General features: G+C 36.6%; 2 protein-coding genes across 11 annotated transcripts in view; one reads left to right on the forward strand and one right to left on the reverse strand.

The window, feature by feature from the left end:
• Positions 1–20,885, reverse strand: part of LOC139965706 (pseudouridylate synthase RPUSD2-like) — a 77,896-nt gene that overhangs the window by 4,504 nt on the left and 52,507 nt on the right. For 2 of the 7 annotated variants that reach the window (XM_071968353.1, XM_071968354.1), the window contains exon 12: positions 12,363–12,420. The exons of 2 other annotated variants lie outside the window; for them this stretch is intronic. In XM_071968353.1, coding sequence (XP_071824454.1) covers positions 12,363–12,420 — 58 coding nt within the window. Of the gene's footprint in view, positions 1–12,362; positions 12,421–17,067; positions 17,155–18,974; positions 19,069–20,885 lie in introns of those variants that run through there. 3 more of the 7 variants (XM_071968355.1, XM_071968358.1, XM_071968357.1) reach the window with 3 other exon arrangements.
• LOC139965700 (uncharacterized) lies at positions 160–20,813 on the forward strand. Of its 4 annotated transcripts, none has more exons than XM_071968339.1 (17): positions 163–453; positions 3,223–3,368; positions 3,852–6,623; positions 6,825–9,006; positions 9,995–11,779; positions 13,076–13,122; positions 13,530–13,679; positions 14,127–14,318; positions 14,612–14,794; positions 14,956–15,054; positions 15,422–15,514; positions 15,761–15,875; positions 16,910–17,025; positions 17,323–17,436; positions 18,403–18,551; positions 19,224–19,392; positions 20,576–20,813. In XM_071968339.1, the coding sequence occupies exons 2-17, from the start codon at positions 3,327–3,329 to the stop codon at positions 20,624–20,626; spliced, it is 8,259 nt and encodes a 2,752-aa protein (XP_071824440.1). In that variant the 5' UTR covers positions 163–453; positions 3,223–3,326; the 3' UTR covers positions 20,627–20,813. The 4 variants fall into 4 exon arrangements, with proteins under 4 accessions (XP_071824439.1, XP_071824440.1, XP_071824441.1 ...); XM_071968340.1 differs by having other exon boundaries at positions 3,852–5,231; positions 5,433–9,006; XM_071968338.1 differs by having other exon boundaries at positions 160–453; positions 3,852–9,006; positions 18,445–18,551.

Raw genomic sequence — 20,885 nt, forward strand, 5'->3', positions numbered from 1 at the left:
TAGCCCCCGACCGACCCATTGATCCGTCCTGAGTAGACTACTTATTCCAGTAAGTATGCCTTTTATGTGTTATTGCCTTCAGCGAACGGTACAAAAGTCATACATAAGTTCATGTATATGGGATCTTTCTTTCTTCCGTATTCAGTCATATGAAGTTCGTACAAAGTCGTCACGGTTGACAGCCAATGCCAAACAATTAGAATTGTTTACACAATTACACAGTAAGCTGAATTGCACCGTATGACAGTATAGGCCTGTGTTGTTATCATATACAAGCCATTTAGTGTATTGTAAGATTGCAAGTATTACGGTAACACCTATGGACTACTTTGAACTGTTACATTCTTTCAAATTCCACAAATATAGCGACAGATAGATCTCCAACTACTGACAATCATTTACCAAGTACTTTACACCTCGGCAACTTGAAGTAAAAGACATCGAAACCGCTTGGTATGTTAATTTTCTGTATACAGCCTTACAGCCTTTGTAATCAACGGCTTTAACACCATACTTCCTAAGTTCGTGAAGACCAGTTAACAAGAGGTTATTTAATCTTTTACTTACTGTATAACCAAATAGACACAATAATTGAATATGATGGTTTTCCTTAATCTCTGAAATTCAATAGAAAATATCAATCTTCTTTGCTTGAAGAAAAGCGATTGGTTATATCAAGATTTAAGGTATTATTTTGGCTGTTGCTTAGCAAGAGGTAATCTGGTCACGGTACAGCAATATAACTTGGCCTCAAGGGAAAGTCCACTCTCGTTCAGACCACTTTAAAACTGGAATTATCAATATTTAAGACATTACCAAATGAAAGTAATTCTTCTCATTATAATGCTTGCTTTCAGGCAGTTGGTGGTCATAGTTGTCAGTCCTTGACACCCTCCCCCTCCCCCTGGGGCCGGGCCTTTTTATTAGTACAGTACACCGATCGCAGGTAAAAATATCAATACAAATGCGTCACTTATACAGTTTTGGATATATAAACACAAGAACTTGACCTCGCGTGACAACAACAATATGTCATGAATTATAAGCTTGAAACTTGTTTTCATTTCGATGTACAGTGTTCAAAAGTGTCGACGTTGATCGTAAAAACACAAACACATCAACACGCAAATAAACAACGAGACAAAAAGGAAAAGACTTTTGCTGATCCGAAAAAATACGGTGTTCCAGATGAGAGAACGACATCGAAAGACTGTCGACAATAAAATTCGAAAAAGAGAGTTTATCTCTAATTTTGATGGATCAATTAGTTAATTTATTTATTGTCTAAGCTTTAGACTTTTGTTTCGAATAATCGTCAATTTTTTCTCAAAATCCTGTTTTAAACTTGAAACTCTCAAAGGCAAATTGTTGGGATGAAAAGTCACAATTTCCAAGATCTTTACAAAGAATGCAACCAAGTCCAACAGACTATTTTAACGATGTTGTGGTACAAATGTTTTATTTTGGATATTCACGTAAATGATATAGAAACGCGTGTTTAGTTTATCCAATATATCTGGTAGGTTGCTACTTGCTAACTAAAAAATACTACCAAGAATAATGACACAAAAAATGACCAGTTGAAGGCCCAGTTATCTTGTTAATTCAAAGAATCCAGCTGAATTAAGTCCAACTCAGTGGAGTGCCCTAGCCTTGAGGAAACTTGGGAGGCATAAAACATTCTATCGGTCCACTTCATAAAGTTGGATAGGCATACAACAACCCTGCCTCTGTTCCTACTTTTATGATTGTTTACGAATGTATCAATGAAAAAGGGAAATTTGAGTGTGCTTGCTGACGTTCTTTCAGGAATACTATGGAACTGATGATTAATTATATTTCTAGTTACAACTTATTTCGCTACTCTTAATGTACTCTGTTACTTTTCTCCGTGAGCAGGCGTATTCACCTTCCGTGATTTGACGAGCAAATGCATATTTCTGCCCCCCCCCCCATTTAAACAGTCAGAGAATTTAAGTTGAATTAACGCTCACATTGATATAAGTTTCCATGACACCATATAGTCTCCAGTCTTTAATTTAGGGGTTGCACAACATTTTACGAGGGTTATCATGTGATAGCAATTTTTCATGCACGATTAACACGCAATTTGACAAAATAGAGGAGAAGTAGGGACGATTAATACCCATAGACTGGTTAATGCCTTTATGTTTGGGATGAGAGTTTAGTAGAAAAGGACAGGGGAACAAATACTAATGGTACTTACATTGACGTACTACGCGAACGGCACAATAAGAACATGGATGGAAAATATCTTAAATGCTTGACGTGGAATAATCACGTTAATTCAATCACTACAAAGATTGCCCTTGATGTTGGTGTTTCTCTCTAATTTGAAGCATTTATTAACGAGACTGTCACGTTCTTCGTTCTTTATATTTTACTCTTGTTCATTTCCATCTCACTTATTGCGTGACAGTTTGGTGCGGTAATGTGTATTTCTGACGCTTCAAAAGAGAGAAATTCGTCTTATTTCTTTTGCTTCCTTTAAAGATCACACCAGCAAGCTATTTGCTCTCTCAATCTCCTTAGATTTTCCAAACATATTAATGTTAACGATGTTACTTTTGCTTACGGTTTCTTAATAATCATAATCCTCCTGTTTTCACAGGATATTTTACGTAAAATAAAGATAAATCATAATCATAAAACCATTTGATATTGGGTATTAATCAGATGATATAACGTTTCCTTTGTTTTAGTTTTCCTTCTGGTTAATGGATTTACTAGTTAAGCATGTTAAGGTTTTTAAGAACACTTTCTTCAAATTTGTGAATTTAAAATTTAAAAGAATATAAAAACAAACTCAATACGTAACAATCGAGAAAGGAGGCTTTATTGGATTTATTACTTGAAGAGTAGAAATGGGAAGAGTTTTCATTTGTGATATAAAGTATTAGAAACAAGAAAAGGTTGTATCGGAAGTAACCAAAATCGGCAGATCAAAGGGCTTGTAATCCTAGTGTCATTTGTTCCTATCCTGGTCAAGCCTTAACTCTCTCTTCCGTTAACACGGTGCAATCCATTAACACGGTGCAAAATTCTTTCAGAATAAGATCATAATTCGATACATTTGGTATTATTTCTTAAGTTGACAACTCATATTGGTCAGTAAGCTGAAAGGATCCACAGCAATTTTTTACGTCATTAAGGCCAGATATTCCAGCTGCAAAATGTCAAAATACCGATTTGTTTCCACAGGATGTTGTCAACTTTACCGTTTTCCCCATTGGATTATATGTTTTTACCTACTATGGAATCAGTTTACCTAAAACAACAGAACGCACAATTGGAAATCTATCAGGATGTCTGATAATGAGTTTGTGGGAGGAGGAAAGGATCTACAGGTAAGTACATTTCTTTAAAAGATCGAAATCCCTGATTGTTGTCAATTGTTAACTTTGTTATGTAGTATGTAGCTAAAAACACGATAATTCGTTATGTTATAATTTGTTTGCGAACATCCACGATTCCGAATACCATGTAGCTTTTCACATCCGTTTGAAACGAGAACAGCTTTTGAGCTTATTTTTGTTGAGAAACCAACTACAATACTGCTCAACTTATCTCAATAACACCTTACACGGAAATATAATTGTGTGTTACTAGAGGTCTTGGTTAGTTGCTTAAAAATAATTATAAATACAACAAGATGCACATTAAATTAGCTCGTCAGGGCGCTTAATGAGTTTTAATGAGCATGTTGACATTGTCATCATGTGAGGTGGGAGGGGGTTGAAGGATGGCAATAAGCTATTCCACAGATTTCTACAAAGCAGTTTTCAGTAATCTCATTCACAACTTTCTTCATATGCTTTCTATCCTTCCAGGGTCATGGTAACGTTTTGGTAAGACTTGGAAATACAGAGTTTAATCCGAATAGCTTTGATTTCCCTAAGTCCTGTCAACACCCTGATTCAAAGAATTTCTCTCATGTTGCCGCAGATCTGTCGATTCTACCAAACGATTTCTCACAATCCTGTGATCAGACTCAAATAAACCAAGAAAGATCGAGATCAAACTTGTCTACTTTAGAACGAGGTAATCCAAAATCAGACATTACTTCATACCTTAATGAAATAGCTCTTGAGAAGGAACAAGATGTGGCAAGAACACAGGAAGTTCTCGTACCTTCAAAAGAAGAAGCAGGGACACACAATACCCGTCCTAGAACGCCTGTTGCCACCCCTCGTAGAAGCTTAGAAAAATCGAAAAGTCTACATTATAATAAGACTGAGACTATTCCCCCGAGAGAGATTACGAAGTCACTAAGTCTTAATAGAATCACTCTAAAGAAGATACAACATGTCCAAAGAACACCAAGCATTGGCGTTCCTGAAAACAAAACAGGACAAACAAGTACTAGTACAAAATCACCTGTTTCAGCGCCTCGTCCAAGTATGACCATAGCTGAGGTACCACATCATGATACACTATTGATATTTCCCAAGGAGGTTGCCAAGCCCACTCATCCGGGTGGTATCGCTCTTGAAAAGAAACAAGATCTCTCTAAAACATCGGAAATTGTCCTTCCTGAAGAAAACACAGAATCAACTAGTACCAGTACAAAATCACATGTTTCAGCGCCTCGTCCAAGTATGACCATAGCTGTGGTACCACATCATGATACAATATTGACATTTCCCAAGGAGGTTGCCAAACCCACTCATCCGGGTGGTATCGCTCTTGAAAAGAAACAAGATCTCTCTAAAACATCGAAAATTGTCCTTTCTGAAGAAAACACAGGATCAACTAGTACCAGTAAAAAATCACCTGTTTCAGCGCCTCGTCGAAATATGACCATAACTGAGGTACCACATCATGATACAACACCGACATTTCGTCCCAAGGAGATTACCAAACCCACTCATTCGGGAAGTATCGCTCTTGAAAAGAAACAAGATCTCTCCAAAACATCGGAATTTGTCGTTTATGTAGAAAACACAGAATCAACTAGTACCAGTGCAAAATCACATGTTTCAGCGCCTCATCAAAATATGACCATAGCTGAGGTACCACATCATGATACAATATTGACATTTCCCAAGGAGGTTGCCAAACCCACTCATCCGGGTGGTATCGCTCTTGAAAAGAAACAAGATCTCTCTAAAACATCGAAAATTGTCCTTTCTGGAGAAAACACAGAATCAACTAGTACCAGTAAAAAATCACCTGTTGCAGCGCCTCGTCGAAATATGACCATAACTGAGGTACCACATCATGATACAACACCGACATTTCGTCCCAAGGAGATTAACAAACCCACTCATTCGGGAAGTATCGCTCTTGAAAAGAAACAAAATCTCTCTAAAACATCGGAACTTGTCGTTCCTGAAGAAAACACAGAATCAACTAGTACCAGTACAATATCACATGTTTCAGCGCCTCGTCCAAGTATGACCATAGCTGAGGTACCACATCATGATACAATATTGACATTTCCCAAGGAGGTTGCCAAACCCACTCATCCGGGTGGTATCGCTCTTGAAAAGAAACAAGATCTCTCTAAAACATCGGAAATTGTCCTTCCTGAAGAAAACACAGAATCAACTAGTACCAGTCCAAAATCACCTGTTTCAGCGCCTTTCCCAAGTATGACAATAGCTGAGGCACCAGATCATGACACAATATTGACATTTTGTCCCAAGGAAATTGTCGAACCCACTTATCCAGGTGGTATCGTTCCTGAAAAGAAACAAGATCTCTCTAAAACATCGGAACTTGTCCTAACTGAAAAAAAATCAGAATCAACTAGTACCAGTTCAAAATCACCTGTTTCAGCGCCTCGTCCAAGTATGACAATAGCTGAGAAAACACATGATGACACACTACTGACATTTTCCAAGGTTGCCAAACCCACTCAACCGGGTGGTATCGCTCTTGAAAAGAAACAAGATCCCTCTCAAACATCGGAATTTGTCCTAACTGAAGAAAATTCAGAATCAACTAGTACCAGTACAAAATCACATGTTTCAGCGCCTCGTCCAAGTATGACCATAGCTGTGGTACCACATCATGATACAATATTGACATTTCCCAAGGAGGTTGCCAAACCCACTCATCCGGGTGGTATCGCTCTTGAAAAGAAACAAGATCTCTCTAAAACATCGAAAATTGTCCTTTCTGAAGAAAACACAGGATCAACTAGTACCAGTAAAAAATCACCTGTTTCAGCGCCTCGTCGAAATATGACCATAACTGAGGTACCACATCATGATACAACACCGACATTTCGTCCCAAGGAGATTACCAAACCCACTCATTCGGGAAGTATCGCTCTTGAAAAGAAACAAGATCTCTCCAAAACATCGGAATTTGTCGTTTATGTAGAAAACACAGAATCAACTAGTACCAGTGCAAAATCACATGTTTCAGCGCCTCATCAAAATATGACCATAGCTGAGGTACCACATCATGATACAATATTGACATTTCCCAAGGAGGTTGCCAAACCCACTCATCCGGGTGGTATCGCTCTTGAAAAGAAACAAGATCTCTCTAAAACATCGAAAATTGTCCTTTCTGGAGAAAACACAGAATCAACTAGTACCAGTAAAAAATCACCTGTTGCAGCGCCTCGTCGAAATATGACCATAACTGAGGTACCACATCATGATACAACACCGACATTTCGTCCCAAGGAGATTAACAAACCCACTCATTCGGGAAGTATCGCTCTTGAAAAGAAACAAAATCTCTCTAAAACATCGGAACTTGTCGTTCCTGAAGAAAACACAGAATCAACTAGTACCAGTACAATATCACATGTTTCAGCGCCTCGTCCAAGTATGACCATAGCTGAGGTACCACATCATGATACAATATTGACATTTCCCAAGGAGGTTGCCAAACCCACTCATCCGGGTGGTATCGCTCTTGAAAAGAAACAAGATCTCTCTAAAACATCGGAAATTGTCCTTCCTGAAGAAAACACAGAATCAACTAGTACCAGTCCAAAATCACCTGTTTCAGCGCCTTTCCCAAGTATGACAATAGCTGAGGCACCAGATCATGACACAATATTGACATTTTGTCCCAAGGAAATTGTCGAACCCACTTATCCAGGTGGTATCGTTCCTGAAAAGAAACAAGATCTCTCTAAAACATCGGAACTTGTCCTAACTGAAAAAAAATCAGAATCAACTAGTACCAGTTCAAAATCACCTGTTTCAGCGCCTCGTCCAAGTATGACAATAGCTGAGAAAACACATGATGACACACTACTGACATTTTCCAAGGTTGCCAAACCCACTCAACCGGGTGGTATCGCTCTTGAAAAGAAACAAGATCCCTCTCAAACATCGGAATTTGTCCTAACTGAAGAAAATTCAGAATCAACTAGTACCAGTGCAAAATCACCTGTTTCAGCGCCTCGTCCAAGTATGACCATACCTGAGGTACCACATCATGATACACTATTGACATTTCCCAAGGAGGTTGCCAAGCCCACTCATCCGGGTGGTATCGCTCTTGAAAGGAAACAAGATCTCTCTAAAACATCGAAAATTGTCCTTTCTGAAGAAAACACAGAATCAACTGGTACCATTCCAAATTCACCTGTTTCAGCGCCTCGTCCAAGTATGACCATACCTGAGGTACCACATCATGATACACTATTGACATTTCCCAAGGAGGTTGCCAAGCCCACTCATCCGGGTGGTATCGCTCTTGAAAAGAAACAAGATCTCTCTAAAACATCGGAAATTGTCCTTTCTGGAGAAAACACAGAATCAACTAGTACCAGTACAAAATCACATGTTCCATTCCCTCATAACACTTTTACAATAATCAGCACCCCAAATGTTGGGACACTTACTCAGAAGTCAGAAGATGGATTACCTCAGACATCCGTTAACATTGAAAATACAAAGCGTACGATGAGTACACATCTTACGTATCCACAGGTAATATCCTCACAACCTTTACCATCGAGACTTCAGGAAGAAGAACTGGGTGTTGCTTCTGTCCAGGAAGAACCGAAAATGCAGGATAAAAATGTAAAACAGGCTAACAAAATTTCTCCACTTATTCCATCGAGGATAGCACCTCCTCCTCCTCCAAACATTAACCAAAATAGCAACTCACATCAACCAAAGAAGCCAGCTGATTGCTTGGGAAATCGAATTGTTCTCGGGAGCGATGATGTTTCGAAAGCAGCAACACTTAACATACGAAATTTCCAACGGACTGCTCAACGATCTACTGAGCGGATTCCAACCAAAAGAAATTATGCTAACCAGGAACCAACACATGGGATGTACTTCAGTCTCCGGAAACCAACACCTCACGAGAATTATCATAAGGAATTCCAAAGAGAGAATTCGCTTGAAGATGATATCGCTACACAAATTAGACCTCAACAAACTTTTCAAACCTTTGGCAAAAAGTCGAGTAGTCAAAATGAACATTCACTGCTATGCCCTAATGACGAAATTACAAAAGTATCTCCAGAACACCAACAGCAACCTAAATTACCCCCTAGAATAACATCTCGAAGTCAGTCTCTGAATCGAGACAAATTGCAAACGCCGCCGCAAACAGTTGAAACCTTTGACAAAAAGGAGAGTCATCAACTTTCAAAGTCTGATATTCTGTCTCCAAGACACGACGAAATTCGAAAAGTATCTCAAGAACATGAATTGCCACCTGAATTACCCATTAAAATAATATCTCGAGGTCAGTTTCTAAACCAGAACCAATTACAAAACTCCTCACCAGTTATACAACAGAACTCAGTTACAGGGGGTTCGGTATTGCAGCGGCAACCAGAACTGGAGAAGCACGTTAACAGACATATGATGATCACAAGGGCACACCCGAAAACACTAGCAGCTGCTCAAAATATTTCACCTCTACGTGACACCGAACAAAATAGAGATCATTTTTACGAAGTTATTCCCTCATCACATGGGCAGTTATTATTCAATGAGAAGCAAATGGGCAATGCAGAAAGTTCAAAGAAAGTAAGGTCTATAAACTTGGAAGGTAAGTGCATTACCATTTATGATTCTACCAGGGATTTTTTGTTACCAAATGTGGCCACGATGATCTTACAATGTTTATCTAGAAGTTCTTAGTTTAACAAGTTCCTATAAAAATTAAATAACACGGAAAGACAAATTGTAATCCTCTTCAAAAGAGATAACCGCAATGATAAAAAACGACCATTGCTTTAGAGCTGATAAAATCACTTGATTTATTGAAGTGGTCAGGTATAATTACTTCTCACTGGTATTCAGGTAAGCAGTATCCGTATTTACTATTAAAACAAAATGTCATTCCGTGAGATATTTTCCTTTCTTGCGATAATGATAATGATAACTATATCTAGTAAATAAGCATTGTATTATCTCTTTTGGGTGAAATAATTGATTTACTAATCAATATAGAGGTCTGACGCAAATACGCAGCAAACACAAAACGTTATCATAACATTTTCAAACGAGCCTCTAAAATATCTTATTGTAACGTTAAATGTGGTGTTATAAAAACTTCGGCATAACGTTTTTATGAGATATTAATGTTATATTAATTTTTTGACGCAATTTATTTTTAAATAATAGCCTGAATACGTTTTCGTGACATATTTATTACACCACAAATAACGTTATCAAAACAAAGGACGAAACGTTTTAATAACGTTTTAAAAACGTTTTTGTGTTTGCTAGGTATAATATTGGTGTCTAACCAATTGATTATGGAACTATTGCATTACTCAAGTTACCAATCATAAAGTGCGTCCTAATGGTTAAATCGGACTATAATACTGAACCTCCATATAGTTAGCATGAGAAAGACACTTCAAGTAAAGATCAGAATCGCGCATATTGTTCTTGAATTTAATTTAATTAAATGTGCCTTAAAGTAAACATTTCATAGTAATTTAAAAAATACATTGTAAGCAACAATTATAATAAGGATTAAGCCCTTTCTTCTTCTCTCAATTTTGCAAATAACACCTCGACACAACAAGGTTCGCAGCTTCAAGAACATGAATTGCCACCTGAATTACCCCCTAGAATAATGTCTCGAAGTCAGTCTCTGAATCAAGACCAATGGCAAGAATCCTCATCAGTTATACAACAAAAGTCAGCGAAAGGAACATCTCTCATTGAGCGGCAAGTAGAAGTAGAGAAGCACATTCAAAAGCATACGATGCCCTCGGGGACCCAACCCACACTACTTGCTGGAGCTTCACATGTTTCACCACAGAATGACATTAAAGAAAAAGCGTCTCTTTCAGACGACTCGTCTACTTCCAGTCTCCGGAAAACAAAACCTAAATCACCTAATCAATCTCACAAAATACTTTCGCTTGCCAAAGCTATATCCATACCGGTAAGGTCACCAAAAACAGTTGAAACCTTTGACAAAAAGGAGAGTCGTTTAGATGAAAGAACAAAGATATTTCCCAAATTGTCACAGCCTGTAACTATGTCTCCAAGACACGAACAAATTCGAAAAGTATTTCAAGAACATAAATTGCCCCCTGAATTACCCCGTAGAATATTATCTAGAAGTCAGACTCTGAACCAAAACCAATTGCCAAACTCCTCACCAGTTAATCTGCAGACCTCAATTAAAGGAGGTTCTGTATTGGAGCGGCAACCAAAACTAGAGGTGACCCCAGGAGCAAAACCAACACCAATTGCTGGGGCTTCACAGGTTTCACCACAGAATAACATTAAAGGTAAAGCGTCTCTTTCAGAGGACTCGTCTACGTCCACGCTCCGGAAACTAGAATCTAAATCTCCTAAGCAATCTCACAACATATCTATGCTTGCCCAAGCTATATCCATACCGGTTAGGTCACCACAAACAGTCGAAACCTTTGACAAAAAGGAGAGTCGTTTAGATGAAAGAACAAAGATATTTCCCAAATTGTTACAGCCTGTAACTATGTCTCTTAGACACAAACAAATTCGAAAAGTATCTCAAGAACATAAATTGCCTCCTGAATTACTCCGTAGAATATTATCTAAAAGTAAGACTCTGAACCAAAACCATTTGTCAAACTCCTCACCAGCTGTACAACATACCTCAATTACAGGAGGCTCTGTATTGGAGCGGCAACCGAAACTAGATATGCCCCCAGGAGCACAACCAACACCACTTGCTGGGGCTTCACAGGTTTTACCACAGAATAGCATTAAAGGTAAACCGTCTCTTTCAGAAGACTCGTCTACGTCCACGCTCCGGAAACCAGAATCTAAATCTCCTAAGCAATCTAACAAAATATCTTTGCTTGCCCAAGCTATATCCATACCGGTAAGGTCACCACAAACATTCAAACCCTTTGACAAAAAGGAGAGTCGTTTAGATGAAAAATCAAAGAAATCTCATCAACTTTCAAAGACTGATATTCTGTCTCCAAGACACGACGAAATTCGAAAAGTATCTCAAGAACATGAATTGCCACCTGAATTACCCCCTAGGGAAATATCTAGAAGTCAGTTACTGAACCAGGACAAATTGCAAAACTCCTCACAGGTTATACCACAGAACTCAATTGCAGAGGGTTCTGTATTGGAGCGTCTACCAGAACTGAAAAAGCACGATATAAGACACATCATGCCCACAGGGGCACACCCGAAAACACTAGCTGTGGCTCAAGATATTCCACCTCTACGTGACACCGAACAAAATAGAGATCATTTTTACGAAGTGATTCCCTCATCACATGGGCAGTTAGCATTCAATGAGAAACAAATGGGCAATGCAGAAAATTCAGAGAAAGTAAGGCCTATAAACTTGGAAGGTAAGTACATTACCATTAATGATTCTACTAGGGATTCTTTGTTACCAAATGTGGCCACGATGATCTTACAAAGTCAATCTAGAAGATGTTACTTTAACAAGTTTCCATAAAAGTTTAGTAACACGGAAAGACAAATTGAACTCCTCTGCAAAAGAGATAACCGCAATGCTCATCGAAGATCATTGCTTGAGAGCTGATATATTTAGGTGGTCAGGTATAATTACTTCTCACCAGCACTCAGGTGAGCAATATCCGTATTAATTAGAACAAAATGTCATTCAGAAGGATGAGGAGTATATATAACTATATAAACATTGGATTATCTCTTTTGGTTGAAAATATTCAATTTACAAATAAGAGGGCTGCCGCAAACTATCCCGTTACACAAAATACCGATCATAGTGTTCGATGTAATGTTTTAATGAATATAATACTTACGCTACCATGGAAAAGACTCTTCAAATAAAGGTGGCAATCTCGCATACTGTACTTGACCTTTCATATAAATTAGAATATGCCTTGAAGTAAACATTTCACAGTGATATGCGAGAAACCATTGTATCAATTAAGGTTACACATTTACCTTTTCTTTCACTTTTGGAAATAAGCTCTCGACACACCAACGCTCGCAGCTTCAGTAGCTGTCAGAAGCATAAAAGAGGTATAGCAGAAAACGTAACACTTTTGTAACCAGCATAGCAAGTTAAAACATATTGAACTTTTTGAATAGTGAATAAATTTGGGAGCATCATTGGGTGAACATTTATTGCTACGAACATTTATAAAACAAATATCTTATAAGTGTCATAGAACCAATGTCTTGAAGGTGTTTTAATATAAATACCTATAATACCTCATATTTACAGTTATGATACAAATGAAGATCTGACATCGTATTACGATAGTTAGAAGCAGAATGTCTTTATATTTTTAAAGATTACACTTTGAAACAAAGATTACTTGCACTCGATTGTTTTTACTTTATTACGTCAGGCATAACTTATTTAAAAGTCATCTTTTATTGTAGCTCTTGGCATTGGGTTGTGTCATTCAGCTGGCTGATATTCGCTATCGCGTATCATCAGAGAACTCTAAACTTAACTAAATGTTGAGTTATTATTATATGTGTCCCTCAATTTGAATATACGTTGGTTACATGTTATGTTTTGAAGGACTTGGTTTAATCGCTCACGCATGTTAACACCAGAATCAGTTGTATTCCTTCATTTAGTATATGAGTATTCTTTAATGTTTATTTTAGTCCATCTAAAACAAATGTTTTTTCTACTTCTGTAGCGCGAACTGTTGAAGAAGTCCACGATCACGCACAGAGGGCCCACGAGGTAATGCTTTCTAAGACGCATGGTTGAGCGTATCATTGAGTTCCATTTATAAACCTGATTTTCTATTTTCTACTTCTGATCCAGATGTGATTGAGCGTTGCCATTGGAGAGATCACATAGTCATGCATGGTAGACTAACAGCTTAGATAACCTACATTAATATAACTTCTACTCTCTATGTTTTTCCTTTTTCTGTCGTTTACGCAACGTGATTGTGACAATTTCACGTGCTCAAATTGATCTGAAGACGACCATTTATTGTGGCGATTCTTAACAAAATGTTTATTGTAACAATGTCCGAGTTCGAAGAAGAGTAAAAATCATGCCGAAGGATATTCACATTTGTACTATATATTACTTTCGGTCAGCTGTATTACATGAGTAATTGTTACGACTTGCTTTCACAGCTTCAAAATAATACCTACAAGGCAAACCAATTGGCCAAGAGCTTGAGGAAGCATAAACAATTCTTTCAAAAGAAGCGGGATGGAAGAAGCCTTTTGGAAGCTACGATTGAAGAGATTGAGAAGAGATGGAATGAAAACAAGAAAAAAGAAGTAACGAATATCTGTCATAGTCATTTTCCAATGATTGTTGGAGTAAAATAGATTTCATACGTCGTAAATTACTTACCTTAATACGCTTCTCACGTGTTAAGTGGATTGATGGATTGAGAATTACAGGAACACAGAACATGAACCATAATTTGTTGATTACAAGAATTACGTTATAGTTTGATATGGTCTCTCAATGTATCCTCTCAATAAATAACTGTACCTTAAGTTGAAATGCTTGCTGCTGTAACAACGATATTATGGTTCGACATTTAACGGAATTTTATAGTTATTTTCTAAGCCATTCCATTCTATGCGTGGGACAAAAACCAGATTTCAAGGAACATTATTTTTACACATGTATCGAGGTATTTGCTACAACTATCTGCACGTTTAGAGGAAGTCTACCTTCAAAATGTGTTTTTCTTGTTGAATTTGTACCATTTTCAGATTGTTCGAAAGCTACTGAAAGAAATACTAACACCTGAAGCCATAGATACTTTCCTTTTCTTGAGGTACGAACTACATTATAAGCTCTCAGATTGCTTCGAAGCTGTAGAATCATCGGATGGAGATGCCCTTGCTGCTATGGGTTTCTTTCAAGAGTGTTCTATCTGCTATGAAGTAACTATAATGAGTAAGGTGAGCACCTTTGTTTCTTACCTGAGTGAAAACGTTGGGGAATTATTGAATAATTCAATGAATAATGTCTTTTTTAATTGAATAATTGAGATTAAAGTGTTGAGCGAAATTTGCTGCTTATTTTGCTTTCTCTGCTTTGTTAATTAGGAAACAAAGTTCGCTTTCAGCTATATACAATCTTGGAATCTTGGTATTAGTAAGAGTTTCTGCATCCAGAGACACAGCAGACACATTTATGTGGCCACTACTGCTATTTGATTACACTTTTACCTTATCTCGTCTTTTGCATGTAGATAACTGGAAATCCAAATTGCCAGTGTCATGTCTGCATAGGTTGCTTTACCCAACATTTTTCATTGTTGGCCCAAACAACACCATGCATGTACAAATTTGTTTGTCCCTCGTGTGAACTGCCTGATCTCGAAACATGTTCTGAAGAGGAGTTTCATGATTATTTCTCGATGCTAGGAATTTTAGTAAGTATCTTCTTTTTTTTAAATTCATGGCAAAACAATCAGCGTTACTATTGATGGTCCTGAGTGTAGTCAACGTAACTTTTGACAAATTGATCCGTTTCTATTTACTCTTGCTTTTTGTTTCTATTTCATTCCTACTTCTTTCTTGCTCGTTTTTACAGCTTAAACTACATTTAAGCAGTTCAGACTGTGAACTATACCATCAAAAGCTTGTGAGCTGGAAGCTAATGACAATTCCAACCTTCCGTTGGTGTGCAAATGTAAGAATCACATTTAATAAAAAGCTTTTTATAAAGTTAGTTACATAGATTTATCTATCTAAATATATTTATCTTACTGGTGTGGTTATTTAATTTCCATGTCACTGTATCTTTGATTAATATTTTGTTTTATATTTCGGACTGCATAAGCAAAGACCTGTTTTCATCAATATCTAATATCATCAATATTCCACTCTTTATTATTTGACTGTATGTTTACTTTCTGTATTTAACTACCATTCTATTTGAAACTTTGGTAGACTTATTGATGGATATTGCTCGATAATTGAAATGAAAGTATGGGATGACATTATGTGGTACGTTCTATTAAGCTGCAACTCTCACTTTGTTTCAATGTTTCCTATAGGGCTGCGGTAATGGATTTATAAATGAACGCAATACTAAGAAAATCCAGTGCTCAAATTGTGGAAAGTACCAGTGTTTTGGCTGTAACAAACCGGTAAGATCATTTACATATACGGAGCTTATATATATGTTTTTCTTTGGAACGCGTCACAAGTATCAAATTCTAGATCTTGAAAATATGAGTCAATTAATGATCAATAGTTGAACTTTGTGTTAATGATTGCTGTTTGCTTTTGTGTACACACAACTTTAGACACAACTATGAAAATTTCTACTTTGAAGTTAACGACAAAATATTTCAAGAATCGTTTGTTTTTTTGCCATCTCTTTATTCATACAGTGGCTAAAACAACATGAAGGTACAACATGTGAAGCCTTTGAGAATTGGAAGCAAAAGAACGACCCAGCATTTCAAGCTCAGGGCTTAGCTGCACATCTAAGAGAAAATGGAATAAGTAAGTATTTCTTCTCAATTTTAGCACACACTTGGTGGCATAATGTTAATAACTGACGTTTTTAGTTACGTTAACAATAGAAGGAAAGATCTTGAAATTGAATATTCATAAACGTCATGAGCCTATGTAAAGCATGTAACTTAACTCTGTAATTATCTTGTGAAGACTTTAAAGATTGTAAAGATCTTGGTAGAATGAAGAAGTATACTGAAAGGATGACATTGGGTCGAATTTTAGCTTTAATGTATAAAGAGGGGAAAAATTAACGTTGAAATTAACATTCGACATTGGGTCGAGTTTTAGCTTTGATGCATGAAAAGGGGATAAATTTACGTCATCCAAGGTAAAGATTGTAACTTTAATCTGGAATTATCTTGTGAAGAGTTTAAAGATTGTAAAGATCTTGGTAGAATGAACTAGTATACTTAAAGGATGACATTCGGACGAATTTTAGCTTTAATGTGCAAATAGGGGAAAGTTTTAAACATGTGAAGACGTGCCCGTTTACAATCACGAACTTATTAATGACGTCAGTCCAAACATTGTTCAAACCCCAATAAAAAGCAACTGCTTTAGCGCCGTATACACAAAAGGGCATCCGAGAACAATGTTGCAAATGCAGTGGCGTAGCACAGAGGTTAAATGCTAATGGAATTTGTTCAGCACTCATGATTCGTGAGATACTTGGTAATGATTACTTGCACTGAAAATGTCTCTAAAACTAAAGGTTTTGGCATGTAACATGCATCGATAAAACATTTTGTTAATTATCTATAACTTCCTGAATATGGAACATTCACAACTCAGTTCTAAAAGCTAAGGAATCTAACAATTTCTGAAGTTTCATTAATGATATTAAATCACCATCTGATGCCTATTTTGAAACGTTTCCTTTATTGCCAAAGATGCTTATTAATATATTTAAGATGAATTTTTTCTTACTTGGAAGAAGAAAAGTTAACCTTCCATAGCAGTACCAACATATACAAATAAAGTATATGGGCTGCAATTCATACTTTATCCTTTTCATTCAGATTGCCCACGATGTAAAATGCGTTACGAACTTGCTAAAGGTGGATGTATGCACTTCAAATGCTCTCAATGCATGCATGAATTCTGCTGTGGATGTAATTTGCCATTTTTGAAATTTGTAAGTACAGACGAAATGACATCAGTTGTTTTAGTTGTTCTTGAACTCCGAAAAGGACTATGCCAGTTTTACATCAGTACGCAACGAACAGTATTTCATGAAAACATTCAAGAGTTCACTAGACCAATTCTGGAAAGTTAGAAAAGCGAGAACTTAAATGTGGTGATTAGAAAATATGTATTATTAAAATGATGCTTTCCTAAATATTCCAGTAATAATTGATAGCGTAATGGATTCCTACTTTAATTTAAACGCTGGTTTGCTAATATTTCATTTCGTTTGATGACTTTAATGCAGCTAAAGTGTCCAAAGATAAGCTGTGTTGGAAGAGGACTTCATGCCCATCACCCCAGGAACTGCCTGTATTACCTCAGGGACAAAAAATGTGCAACTCTACACAAGCTACTGAAGGTAATTGAACCGCCTCCCCACTTCACTACCCACATCCACCCACCCCTTCTCGCTCTATAATATCCTTATATCTCATTCCATCCACAACCCTGCGATAAATTTGGAGATATTGTGCTTCCTTGAACATTTGTGAAAAATTGGTATTGATGTTGTTGCTCTTCTCACACCGCTTGTGGGCTGAACAAAACTCGGTAGGTTGCGTAATAGATGGAGGAAGAGGGGTACCACAACAATTCAGTTAAGTTTTTAGCCTGCGACACAAAATCTAATGTTGATGAGCACAATGTTCCGCAAACTCAGCATAATCAATCATGACCGATGGACTTCAAACTAAGCCGGTGTATGCCTGGGCATTAGATATAGATAGTACCTCCAACGACAATTACCCTGCCGGTCAAAAGTACAATAAGGAAACATGCACTTTAGCCAATATGATCATTCCAAAATGACCAAATATCTCATAAAACCTTAGATATACGAATTTCAGTGTTTTTTAGCATTAATTAACAACGGCAAATGTCACGAGGCCAATGGTGGTTTAAGGTTATACTTGGCAAATTTGTGCAGAAGTGTATGCTATAAAATCCTCTTAAACAGCACCCTCGAGGGACTTCATCTTTGGTGGACTTATGCGTGGATATAGTCTATTTTGCCTATAGGTGATGACGTAATAAGGTCAGTGAGAGGTAACTAAAACTAGAAAACTATTTTTGCGCATACATGTGTCTAACAGAAGACAAACTGATCGAAACCACAATTTCCAAGCGGGAAACATTTCATTTTTTATGTTGCATTCATCGACATCAAGTTCCAAAGGTCACAAGGTCTATGGAGGTCAAAGATTAGCATAACCCACTTTATAACCGAATTGTAAAATAAATTTTGGACCAATATTGCATTGATCTTTAAAAAGTCGCCCGTGCAATCTATTCCACACATAGTTTTACCATTTCCTCGAATTGACAGAACCATAAAGTTAATTTCAAACGTGTTGTTGCTCCAACTAAGCATCCGGAGGATAAAGGTTGCCCAGTCAAGGAACAACAAGAAAGTCCAAATGGATTGGTAGACGCTAATTGTGGAAGACCGTTAGAAGATAAGACCGGACTCTGCGAGTAAGATACATCTTGAATCTTCTTTTCTTTTCATTTTTTGTTCAGACTAATTCTTCGGTTTGGATTGAATTTGTTGCATCGTGGTGCCATACTGCTTGTTAATCTAAGTGAACGAGGGGTAATGGAATTGCGAGAGGCGACCCTTCTGTCTATGTCCCTCATCCTAAGATTTAAGCGTCATACAAACCCACGATTTCACCTACTGTCTACTATAAAGCTTAAGCTCCACTGACTTCAAGAGGATCATCTCTTCTCTGGTATTGTACGGGTTCCACTTAGTAGAACACTGATGTACTAGCTTGGCCTTCAGACTTAGCTTATCTCTACCTTCAGTATACATATATGCCTAAAGTTTTAAGAGTAAATGAATGAATCAATTGGAATGGTTTCAACATTAAAACGTTAGTATACGTACACCCAAACAGTCAATCCATATGTTTAACCTTGTTTATCTTGTATTTGACATCTGGTTTTCTACAGGTACCAAGGAAATAAAATTACCACCAAAATTCATGATCTGAAATGTTGAAGTATTGTAAGAAGTATTTACAACCTCAATATTATTCAATCGCATTGAAAAGTGTAAGTAAATTAATGTTTTGGGTGAATGTTTTAAAAAAAAGTAAAATATTGAATATTTACTATATAATATTCTGATATTGATACCGACAGGATTCACTACAAGGAATACCTTGTCAGTTTGATAAACAAATATAACATAGATCCTGCAGATATTTTGACTACCACCGAATTGGGAGCAGATCTGAAAAGGAATGAGCGACCTGTCCCGACACTGGTTTCAGGTGAAACGGCAGAGATGTATTGTAAACGGTTAAGAAAGGTGAGTCATATGTGTGACTGGTCCATTTAGGAACCAAAACTATGAGTAGCTAATGTTCCACAACATTCCTTTATATATGACTACATTTGATTTTGTCTTGTCGCGCGTATCTTCTCCATTATTCAAGGGATTTACAGTACCGAAAGAACAAGGCAATTAGATACGCTAAAATGATTACAAAATTTCGCGATATTAAATTAAAGTTTGTGAAAATCTTGGAAATTCCGTGGTTTTATTATGTCGTTGACTGATCCAGAGAATCTTCGGTGAATTTCGGTATAATCGAAAGCTATTCTTCTTTTACTGCAGTGCATAAAGTACCTTTATAATGGGCTCTACATTTTAGTATTCCATTTCTTCAGTACTAAATTATCGAATCTCCATTAGCACTCTAAAGGATGTATTGAAAGAGTTTCCAATTACTGACCAGTATAAGACATAATATGTAAACATCTTTCTTTATCTGTAGTATTCCTTCACACAACAGCTCTTTCCATACTTGAAAATAAACAAATCAACTGGCAATTGGGGTTTTTCGGCAGACTCTTTGATTTGTGTTTGACAAATTTATTGCTCTTTGTTTTAAATTTATTTTGTTAGTATTATCCCTCGCCAAAGTAGTCACTCGTTTGACCATAGCTATATTAAATTTATAATAATGAGGTTATAGTTGAGCAAAATGAAAACTTCCAATTTAGTTTTAAATGTGATTAATAATAATGTTTATTATACTGTCTTTAGATTCGAATGACATCATTGATTAGTTGCTGATTAACATTCGTTCAGAGAAACAATGTGGGACGATGATCGATTTAAATCTACTTGTATGTAATACACGGTAAATGGTTGGTGAAATAGCTAACTAAACTAACAAAGTTACTTTAGGTGAACTCGCTTGAGCTCGGATCACTTCATATATATATATATATATATATATATATATATATATATATATATATATATATATATGTCCTAGAATTCAATTCATGCTGTAATATAGTTTGTAAGTATGATCAAAATCAACTCATTTATTGCAACTCATTAAATAAAGAGTAGAATTATATAGTTTGTTACATTGATTGTTCAATTAACAATGCATAGAATTAATCAGAAAAGAACTTTACGAATAGGTAAATATATTCATTTATAGATTATTTACCAAAAAGACTACTTTTCTCAACAGCTTTTGAAGAAGGAGGTACCGCTATGGCGCTTATCGGATGTAACTACATAATTATAGTTTTACGAAGAGACTGCAAGTCTTCACTGAGAGAAAGCCTATACAAGTTTCATTTTCATATTCACTTCACTATTGTCACTTCAAATTTCTATATCTTTTAACTTGTAAACTTGTACGAATAATACATAAATGATTATATAGGGAGAATTTTGAATTTTTGAAAATATAACAAAGAGTTAAAAAGATTATAGATAACATAGGGAAAACTTAAATGAATACTGAGTGCTCTCCAAGCTTTGCTGCTGAGATGTGA

The sequence above is a fragment of the Apostichopus japonicus genome, chromosome 3, assembly GCF_037975245.1.
Source record: "Apostichopus japonicus isolate 1M-3 chromosome 3, ASM3797524v1, whole genome shotgun sequence".
Taxonomy (NCBI): Eukaryota; Metazoa; Echinodermata; class Holothuroidea; order Aspidochirotida; family Stichopodidae; genus Apostichopus; species Apostichopus japonicus.

Coding starts and splice junctions, on each gene's coding strand:
- LOC139965700 (XM_071968336.1), top strand. CDS start 3,327: ATGTCTGATAATGAGTTTGTGGGAGGAGGAAAGGATCTACAG. Junction 17,026..17,322: donor ATTTGCCATTTTTGAAATTT/GTAAGTACAGAC, acceptor ACTTTAATGCAG/CTAAAGTGTCCAAAGATAAG. Junction 19,393..20,575: donor ATTGTAAACGGTTAAGAAAG/GTGAGTCATATG, acceptor TTTTCTCAACAG/CTTTTGAAGAAGGAGGTACC.